The 9909-nt window shown below is 55.9% G+C and overlaps 3 protein-coding genes across 4 annotated transcripts in view; all 3 read left to right on the forward strand.

Moving 5' to 3' along the window:
* The window catches only part of PRPF8 (pre-mRNA processing factor 8), a 31332-nt gene extending 27993 nt beyond the window's left edge, over positions 1-3339 (forward strand). The window contains exons 38-43 of the mRNA XM_008565706.1: positions 480-719; positions 817-958; positions 2095-2235; positions 2386-2525; positions 2629-2831; positions 3019-3339. Coding sequence (XP_008563928.1) covers positions 480-719; positions 817-958; positions 2095-2235; positions 2386-2525; positions 2629-2831; positions 3019-3173 — 1021 coding nt within the window. The 3' untranslated portion in view covers positions 3174-3339. The remainder of the gene's footprint in view (positions 1-479; positions 720-816; positions 959-2094; positions 2236-2385; positions 2526-2628; positions 2832-3018) is intronic.
* A 1232-nt stretch (positions 3340-4571) lies between these two features.
* RILP (Rab interacting lysosomal protein) lies at positions 4572-7593 on the forward strand. Of its 2 annotated transcripts, XM_008565707.1 has the most exons (8): positions 4572-4799; positions 4873-4966; positions 5060-5166; positions 5254-5400; positions 5656-5801; positions 6148-6270; positions 6762-6845; positions 7139-7593. In XM_008565707.1, the coding sequence occupies exons 1-8, from the start codon at positions 4572-4574 to the stop codon at positions 7344-7346; spliced, it is 1137 nt and encodes a 378-aa protein (XP_008563929.1). In that variant the 3' UTR covers positions 7347-7593. The 2 variants fall into 2 exon arrangements, with proteins under 2 accessions (XP_008563929.1, XP_008563930.1); XM_008565708.1 differs by lacking the exon at positions 7139-7593 and having other exon boundaries at positions 6575-6839.
* Positions 7594-8035: 442 nt separating this feature from the next.
* The window catches only part of SCARF1 (scavenger receptor class F, member 1), a 10206-nt gene continuing 8332 nt past the window's right edge, over positions 8036-9909 (forward strand). The window contains exons 1-4 of the mRNA XM_008565719.1: positions 8036-8151; positions 8461-8522; positions 8775-8876; positions 9674-9901. Coding sequence (XP_008563941.1) covers positions 8051-8151; positions 8461-8522; positions 8775-8876; positions 9674-9901 — 493 coding nt within the window. The 5' untranslated portion in view covers positions 8036-8050. The remainder of the gene's footprint in view (positions 8152-8460; positions 8523-8774; positions 8877-9673; positions 9902-9909) is intronic.

The raw sequence follows: 9909 nt of genomic DNA on the forward strand, positions 1-9909 counted from the left end.
CCATACATAACAGGAAGTTTTAACATCCTAGACCCCAAATACCACTGCTAATAGCACACACACACACCCTTTTTTCCCCTCCTCTCCTTCTTTGTCATTGTGGCAAACAAAAATGTACCAAGATTTTCATATCCCCCTAGGGTGACTGAGAATACCACCTCTGATTGTGAACCAATGTTCTAGAGTTTTCATTTTTGAGAATTGTCCTGTGCCAGGGCACTTTTTGTCTAGGAAAAGTGGGAGCTGTGGCTGCTCAATAGCTAAAAGGTGTACATGCAGAGTGCCATCCTGCTTGAGATGTGATGAATCTTAGAAGTATTAGTGCATCTCCACTTCGTACTTCCTTTAGAAGTGTCACTTGAGGATTGTCTGGGGTGATGGGATGGGCTGCCTGTCCTACCAAGTTGTACCCTTGCCATGGAGGCAGAAATGACCAAGAGGAAGGGATCCTTGTTGTTTAACCCACACTGTCCCCACAGTGTGAATGTGGCATCACTGACACAATCAGAAATTCGAGACATCATTCTGGGTATGGAGATCTCAGCACCATCGCAGCAACGGCAGCAGATAGCTGAGATTGAGAAGCAGACCAAGGAACAGTCACAGCTGACTGCAACACAGACTCGCACTGTCAACAAACATGGTGATGAAATTATCACCTCTACCACTAGCAACTACGAGACTCAGACTTTCTCATCAAAGACTGAATGGAGGGTCAGGTACTGTAAAGGGCAAGAGGGTAAGAATGGGAGGGCCAACTGGTGCTACCTAAGGTGCTTGGGCTGAGAGATGCTGACAATCCTTACCTGATTTTAGGGCCATCTCTGCTGCCAACCTGCACCTAAGGACGAATCACATCTATGTTTCATCAGATGACATCAAGGAAACTGGTTACACCTATATCCTTCCCAAGAATGTGCTTAAGAAGTTCATCTGCATATCTGACCTTCGGGCCCAAGTGAGTAAGTGTGCTCAACTAGGCCACAGTGTGCACCCAATGTATTGTGTGCCTAAAACACACCCGAGATTTCATGGAACTTGGGATGCTGGTTTCAAGATTCATGGACAAATAAATATACAAGGATAGCCAAAACATCAAGTAAGGTTTTGGCCCCCACGTGATATCAAAACATACTATAAAGCTATGACAATTAAGAGAATGTAGTATTGGGGGCCGGCCCGTGGCTCACTCGGGAGAGTGTGGTGCTGATAACATCAAGGCCACGGGTTTGGATCCCTATATTGCATGGTGCTGACAACACCAAGTCAAGGGTTAAGATCCCCTTACTGGTCATCTTTTAAAAAAAAAAAAAAGTAACTTATGTGTGACAAAGTGTACTACAAAAGAAACTAAAACAGGAAGAAAATATATGTATTAATCTAAGATAATGGATTAGCATCTAGAATAGGGAATTCTCAGATGTTGATTTAAAAAAGATAACTAGAAAACTAAAGAATATGAAAAGGTAGTTCAGAAAAAGAACATGAAAAGAAAACATAGCATGAAAAGATGCTCAACTTTACTAGAAATCAGGGATATTCCTGTTTTATTACACACTGTTTTGTGGTCATCAAGTTGGCAAATTTGAAAAGATTGATACCCTGTGTGCATGAGTTTATAGGGAACAGGTCCTCATTGTTGATGGCAGTGTTAAATTTAAAATACCACCTAGTGCTGGTTTTTTAGATGTGTTCAGCTTGTGAAAATGTAGTGAGCTGTATACTTGTATGCTCCTTTGTTTATGGATAATATACTTAATAATCAAACTGGGGAGCTGTGAGCAGTGTAGATTCCTAGACCCCACTCAGGAGATTTTGGTGTGGTAAGTGTGGGATAAGGTCCATGTTTAACATTTTGAACAAGCACCCAGGTGATTCTGATGTAGGGGGTTCTGACAGCATTTTTGTTTTGTTTTGTTGCTGGCTGGCTAGTATGAGGATCTGAACCTTTGACCTTGGTGTTATGACACTCTTGATGACATTTTGAGAAACTCTGTCCTTGTTCTTGGGGAAAAGAAAGAAACCCATGGCTGACAGCCCAGAGTCTGGGCTGGTACTAAGAATAGTTTTGGTTTCTGACCCCCTTGTCTCCAGATTGCAGGATACCTGTATGGGGTTAGCCCGCCAGATAACCCCCAGGTGAAGGAGATCCGCTGCATCGTGATGGTACCACAGTGGGGCACTCACCAGACTGTGCACCTGCCTGGCCAGCTGCCCCAGCATGAGTACCTCAAGGTAAGTGGTGGTGACAGAGCTTGGCAGTGTGGGAGAACTGGGGCTTTCTGCTCTCAGAGAGGTGGAGAGAAGGCAGGCAGTTTCCTCTGGTGTAGGATTCCTGTCTGCAGATGGGATTCTGAACAGCTCTTTACTGCTTTTTGCCTATAGGAGATGGAGCCCTTAGGTTGGATCCACACTCAGCCCAATGAGTCCCCTCAGCTATCACCCCAGGATGTCACCACTCATGCCAAGATCATGGCTGACAACCCATCTTGGGATGGCGAGAAGACCATCATCATCACCTGCAGGTGGGCTTGGGCCCTTTTGGGAGGAAGTATGGTGTGGTAGACATTGCAGGCCATGGCCCAGAATGGTGGCCTGAGCTCTCACTCGGTCACCATCCTTTCCCAGCTTCACACCAGGCTCCTGCACGCTGACGGCCTATAAGCTGACCCCCAGTGGCTATGAATGGGGCCGGCAGAACACAGATAAGGGCAACAACCCCAAGGGCTACCTACCCTCCCACTATGAGCGAGTCCAGATGCTGCTGTCCGACCGCTTCCTTGGTTTCTTTATGGTCCCTGCCCAGTCCTCATGGAACTACAACTTTATGGGTAAGTGGCTGTGTGTGTGTGTAAGTTGCGGGAGCACAGGGAAGTGGGGCCAGCACACTGTGGGGGTAAGGTTAAGCCATTGCCCTTGGCATTTGTGGCCTGCCTCTAGCTTGGAGATGACCCAGGGACCCATGCTGCCTGAAGCAGGTGGACCCTTCTAAACACTGATGTTTCCTTCTTCCATAAGGTGTCCGGCATGATCCCAATATGAAGTATGAGCTACAGCTGGCAAACCCCAAAGAGTTCTACCACGAGGTGCACAGACCCTCCCACTTCCTCAACTTTGCCCTCCTGCAGGAGGGCGAGGTCTACTCTGCAGACCGTGAGGACCTCTATGCCTAGTTGGTTCCTCACCTCCTCCTGCTTCAGACTCCCCTTAGCCCCTGCAGACAAGCTGGTGACATTCAGCAGCTTGGCCCCTTTTCCCTCTATTTGTGCTTGTTGTGTTGTTGACCTCCTGATGACTTGTAATTCTGAACAAAATATAATAAATTTTGTATAAAGAGGAGTTTGGGGTTGTTTTTTTCCTGAGCTCAAATTCTGGGCATAGGTATGGCAGGAGGCTGGGCTGGAGCAAGGTGCTGGGCTTAGCCTTGAGGGAGGTAGGAGATCCCCTCCCTGTTTTTGCAGCTGTATATCCTCTAGACTCAGGAAACTAAGGTGGGGTTGGGCATTCATACTTGTACTTCCTTTATTTGCTGGTTTCCCTCTGAAATACTTGGAAACCATCACCATTTTTCAGCATCTCTTGAAGTAGTTGCTGCCATTTTGTGGGTCTAGGAGCTCTGTGGCTTGTGCTCTGCAGCTGTGATGCCCAGCCTAGTTTTTTTTTTTTTTTTTTTTTTTTTTTTTTTTTTTTTTTTTTTTCTTTTTGTCTCTTTTTTCGTGTCCGGCAACGGATCGCAACCCTCAGTGTTGCGCCCGTACCGGACCGGGACCAGCAACGGGATCGCAACCCTCGGTGTTGCGCCCGCACCTTGCTCAGCCAGTGAGCGGGAACCGGTCTGTATGCGGGATCCGAACCCTGGCGGGAGCGTGCCGCCGCACTCCCAAGCGGCGCACTGTAGCAGCGCACCACCGGGCCGGCCCTTTTTTTTTTTTTTTCTTTTTGTCTCTTTTTTCGTGTCCGGCAACGGATCGCAACCCTCAGTGTTGCGCCCGTACCGGACCGGGACCAGCAACGGGATCGCAACCCTCGGTGTTGCGCCCGCACCTTGCTCAGCCAGTGAGCGGGAACCGGTCTGTATGCGGGATCCGAACCCTGGCGGGAGCGTGCCGCCGCACTCCCAAGCGGCGCACTGTAGCAGTGCACCACCGGGCCGGCCCTTTTTTTTTTTTTTTTAAAGCTTTCGGTGTCACTCCTGGTCCGGGAAACAAGCACACAGTGGACAGGGCGCACAGTTGGTTGTCTGACAGAGGACTGTCAAACTGAGGCTGGTGACTGGCTGCAGTGGGGAGGGCTTGACTAAAGTGACCACTTAGAGCTCTGAGCCTCAGCTCTTGGCTTATCTGGTTGGAAGTTGACTGTCCTGTTTCCTGTGACCTTGGGGTTGAAAGGGACAGGGCCCAGGGGACGTGGGGCACTGTCTCCTTTCCCCAGGCCTTTTCCCTTATGCTCCTCCCTCATGGCCTCTTCCCCGCCCCTTATTGCCCTAAACTGCTTCCTGCGCCGGAACTGTTTAGCTTTTTCCTGCCCCACTTGAGGGTGGGGGGATTGTAGCCCTAGGCCTTGTAGCGGACATGGAACCCAGGGGGGCGACACCTGGGGCACATGGTTGGGGGCCTCGAGTGGCTGCGGGGTCGGGGACGGCCGCGGAGCTCGTGTACCATCTAGCGGGAGCCCTGGGCACTGAGTTGCAAGAGCTGGCGCGCCGTTTCGGGCCGGAGGCGGCGGCCGGGCTAGTGCCTCTCGTGGTGCGGGCGCTGGAGCTCCTGGAAAAGGCCGCCGTGGGGCCCGCCCCGGATTCGGTGAGTCACTGTCCCCTCCCCTGACCACCCTCGGGGCCGGCGGGGCCTAACCCTGAGGCCCAGGCCTCCCCAGCTGCAGGTGGCGGCGCAGCAGGCTGAACTGGAGTTGCGGCGGCTGCGGGAGGAGAACGAGCACCTCCGCAGGGAGCTGCGCTTTGGACCACAGGGTGAGTGCAGGCTCTGGCCAGGATGCAGGCGGGCTGGGGCCGACCCAGGGCCTACCTTCCCGCGGGCCGCCGCTAAGAACGCCCCTTCCTCAGAGGAGCGCGCACTGCTGCGGCAGCTCAAGGAGGTGACTGACCGACAGCGGGACGAACTCAGGGCGCACAACCGCGACCTGCTGCAGCGCAGCCAGGAGACCGAGGCGGTGAGGGCGGGGCGGCGGGCGCAGGGCGGGGCTCCGGCGGGCCCTCGACGCCCCGCCCCCAGCCCCCACCCCTTGCTCCTACCCTAGTTGCAGGAGCAGCTGCAGCGCCTCCTGCTGGTGAACGCAGAGTTGCGGCACAAACTGGCCGCTGTGCAGACCCAGCTGCGCGCGGCGCAGGACCGCGAGAGGGAGCGCGAGCTGCCTCGAGAGGGCGCCCCCGAGCCTGAGGATCCGGTGAGTGCCGGAGTAGGGCAGGGTTTGCGGTGCTGCCTAGCAGGTCTGCTGGGAAGTCAGGAGGCGGCACACAGGTTTGCGCCCCCAGCCAATCTCAGCCCCCACTCTCAGACGTAGCACTGCTCTGTCATCTATTGTAGCACCCTTGTCCCTCAGGTCTCCCTGCCAGTCACTTCCTCTAGCATCCCTGTGATGGCCCTGGGGTAGGGGAGCGCTAGCCGAGGCGACCCTCTGACCATGCCTGTCCTTCCGCAGGCAGATACCCCGCAGCAGCCAGGGCGCCCCTCGGAGGCAGGGCAGTGCGGCTTCAGTCGCGAGGAGCTTGAGCAGATCCTTCAGGAGCGGAATGAGCTCAAAGCCAACGTGTTCCTGCTCAAGGAGGAACTGGCCTACTTCCAGAGGTCAGGGCGCTGGGAAGCTGAGGGGGCTCCACTCCCATCTGTTCCTGGGCCTCAGGTCACCTTTCCTCTTTTTTGGTTCATTGATATATCCACAGTGACATGTGCCAGGGCCTGTGATGGGCACTGGGAGGGCATGATTTAGCCCCTGCCCTCCTGGAACTTTATCCGAACAGGGGAGAGGGTGGTGTAAGAGATCACAGCAGCAGCGGGGAAGTATTCCTAGGAGGGTTGCCCCCTAAACTAAGGTCTGGTTCAGGTGTTTCTGGGGGAAACAACATGCACAGGTACTTGGGTTGAGACCTACTGTTGGCATTCCTACCATTTTCTTTCTGCCCCTCTTCTGTAGGGAGCTGCTCACAGACCACCGGGTCCCCGGGCTTCTGCTGGAAGCCATGAAAGTGGCTGTCAGGAAGCAGCGGAAGAAGATCAAGGCCAAGATGTTAGGGACACCAGAGGAAGCAGAGAGCAGGTAAGTCCATTCCCATGCCCTCCATTGCCACTGAGCCAGCCTTCCCTCCTGGGTTCTGCTGAGCCTGATGATGCAGCCTAGCAACCCCCTGGGTCTGCTGGCCTTGTGTGGTCATCCCCCGAGCCTGCTGACACAGTGTGGTCACTGAGTCTGTTGTCTCAGACTGAGCCTGTCACTCCAGCCTTGTCACCCTTCTCTGGATCGCACTGCTCCCACTTTGTCTGGCATACGTCCTGCTGAAGATAACTGCTAACGCTCCTTCTCCACACTCATTTTTTGGTTTCCTGCCTCTGTTTGTTCTTAGAAGAGACTGTACCTGCAGTTTTGTCAGGGGCCTGCTGTCTGTCAGGCTATAAAATAAAAGCCTGAAGATGTCCTGTGTCTCCTCAGTGTCTCTCTCTCTTGGTTCCTGGGGACTTTGCAGTTACTCTGTCCTCTGCTGCTCCGTGGAGATGCGCAGAAGGTCATGTCTCCTCTGTCTTCTGTCTCAGTGACGATGAGGATGGCTCATGGCTCCTGCTCTCCGGTGACAAAGAAGACCACCCCCCACCCCCTGAGTCCAGAATACAGAGTTTGTATGTTGGGGGAAGGAGAAGGGCAAGAGCAGGGGGTGGGGAGGGGGTGAAGGAGGGTCCCCTTGGGTCCTCTCTGTGCCCCCCTTCCCTCCCCCCTGCCATTCCCCTGCTGTCCTGAGCTCTAAGCAGGCCCTCCCCTTCTGCTCCTCTGGCCCTGGCCCTTCACCTCCCCGTTACCTCCTGCCACCCCCTCAGTCTTCTGTATCCCCTTTTCTCACCACACCCTGCCCCCAGCCCATACCCTTAACCTCTCTGGCTTCCCGGTTCAAAGTACCTCTGGGCTCTCTCCCTAGCTTTGGCCTGTGGTATCGGGGTGAAGCAGAGGCCCCCAAAGCTGAGACCAGCAGTACCGCTCACAGCAAGCTAGGGGGAGAAGAGAAGGCCCCACGGCCACCTCACATGGAGCCCGTGGACAGCCCTGTGACCCCCACTCCTGACCAGCCCTGCTCTGCTCTCGATAAACATCTTTGTCTGGGAGCCTCAGCTGCCCTAGACACCTGACTTTGGGGTCTTGCTGTGGATGGATGTGTGACCTCAAATGAGGACAGGGCTCCTCCTCAATCCCGGCCTGCACCAGGGCATGACGGGGAGCTCGGGTTACCTCCCTTCCCTACGTCCCTGCACCAAGCCTCCAAGGCCAGATATGGAAGTGCATCCTCCCTGAGTCTCGATAGAGAACTGACTACGACCTCCCAGGGTTTGTACAGATGTACAAATGTAATAAAGCAACTGCCCATATACCCAGAAAGTGCTCACGTCTGTCTGTGGTGGTCTACCTCTACCTCCCCACTCTGCCGGGAGCAGAGGCAGGGTCTTCTTTCTCAGCCACTGGGTGGGGAGGCTTCTCCCAGCTCTGGCCTTGCTTGGGGAGTGTGGCCTGATGGAAAGCCATGGCACCCACCCTCACCTCCCCTTGCCTGTCCCCAATACCAGGGACCTGCAGCTTTATTCTTCCGGCCCCCTCCACATTAAGTCCAGCCCCTTCAACCCCCACTCTGCCCTCACCATGGGCCCTCCCTTCCCTTTCATTTCTAGTGTCGGTCTTCCCAGCACCCGCCCGCCCTCTCAGGGAGGTGCCTCGTGGCAGCCCGCCCCTCCGCCCCTCCGGCTTGGTTTCCTCAGGAAAAGCCTTGGGAGGAAGCAGGGAGGGGGTGGGGAGCTGTGGGGGCCAGATTAATCCAAGCCCGCCCACTGCACTGGCCGCCATGGGGCTGGGGCTGCTGCTCCCACTGCTGCTGCTGTGGACTCGGGGGACCCAGGAGTCTGAGCTGGACCCCAGTGGGCAGCACGTCTGCATGGCCGGCAGGTGGGTCTTGTGGGAATCTGATGGGGGGAATGGCTGAACTGACGTTGAGGAATTTCAGGGAAGGAGGATATGGGGAAGAGATCATGGGACTGAAGGGAGGGAGGTTTGGGGGGCAGACTGGCGGGTGTGGGTAGTTAGAGCGGATGGTGGAAAGGCCCGGGAAAGAGAGGAGGGATTGGGGACACTGAGGTTGTGACGCTTGGCTAGGCCTCCCCAGTGGGGCTGAGGCAGCCCCCCACACCTCAGTCAGAGACAGTGATGCACCCTGCAGGCCAGGTTGCCCCCAGCTGACCCCGCTCTACCCTACAGCCCCTCTGCTGAGCTCCAGTGCTGTCCAGGCTGGAGGCAGAAAGATCGGGAATGCACCATCCGTGAGTAGCGATGACGGATCCCCAGCCGAGGAGAAGAGAGGACATAGCCCAGTGACAACCCTTCCTTCCTACCCGCCCTGGGCCTGTTTCCCCTCCTGAGCCCTAGAGTGAGGGTCCATCCTGCAACACACACCCCCAGCCCTAAGAGGGTGGCTCTGGACAGGACAGGGCCCAGGAGCCAGTGAGAGAGGAAGGGATGTCCGCGGGTTGTGCGTGTCTCAGTTCTTCCAACTTGGGTGGGGTGTTTTCCAGCCATTTGTGAGGGGCCAGACGCCTGCCGGGAAGATGAGGTCTGCGTGAAACCAGGCCTCTGTCGATGCAAACCTGGATTCTTCGGGGCGCAGTGCAGCTCCCGTGAGTTTACTGGAGGACAACATTGCTGGGCAGAACTGGGTTTGGGAGAGGGAGCAAAGCAGGTAGAAAAGTGGAACAGTAGGGCCAGAATCCTTCCAGTTTCACTGAGGAAATTGAGGCCCAGAAACAGGAAGTGACACACTCCAGGGAGATTCCCTGAGTCGTCTGGTTTTTACCTAGATCCACAAAGTCCTGCCCATTTGGGCCCTTTTCCTTTACAACTTCTCAGAAAAGGTGCCTGTGATCATTAATTGCAAAATAGGTGCATTCCCAGTGCCCCCATATACTCCTTATACATGGGTGGAAGGTGGAAGGAGGCCCCTGACGGGGCTGTCTGCCTTCGCTGGCAGAGGGATGGGAAAGGGATTGGTGGGCAGGATCGCCAGAGGGCACCAGGAACCACTGGGTTGGAACACTGGGAGAAATGTGGCTTCTCCTGCCACCCTGGTGGGCAGCATCCAGGCCTAAGATCCCAGTGAACGCCCAGTTCACCTCTATTCCCGGGGGATCTCAGCAGGGAGGGCAGGGAGGGCACGAATGAAGTCCCACCCACCTCTGTGTGACTCTGGGCAACCACCTGCCCACTCGGGATCTCTATGTGTTCTGGGATGGGAAGCGGGGGAGGCCGGCCACTGCTAAGGGTTTTCTCAGTTCAGAGTCTGGGGCAGGAAGTTCCATGGGTCTGTTTCCGGCTCTCGGAGGGTGGGCTCCTCCTTGTGGAAGGGGGCGCGGGGCGAGGACCCTGCAGGCCCTGATCCCGCTGACCTCTTCCGTCTCCCCACCCCCACCCCCCGCAGGCTGCCCAGGCCAGTACTGGGGCCCCGACTGCCGTGAGAGCTGCCCCTGCCACCCGCATGGCCAGTGCGAGCCGGCCACGGGCGAGTGCCAGTGCCAAGCCAATCGCTGGGGTGGCCGCTGCGAGTTCGCGTGTGCCTGCGGCCCCCACGGGCGTTGCGACCCCGCGACGGGCGTGTGCCGCTGCGAGCCGGGCTGGTGGTCGCCCACGTGCCACCGGCCGTGCCAGTGCAACCCG

The sequence above is a fragment of the Galeopterus variegatus genome, unplaced genomic scaffold, assembly GCF_000696425.1.
Source record: "Galeopterus variegatus unplaced genomic scaffold, G_variegatus-3.0.2 Scaffold201, whole genome shotgun sequence".
Taxonomy (NCBI): Eukaryota; Metazoa; Chordata; class Mammalia; order Dermoptera; family Cynocephalidae; genus Galeopterus; species Galeopterus variegatus.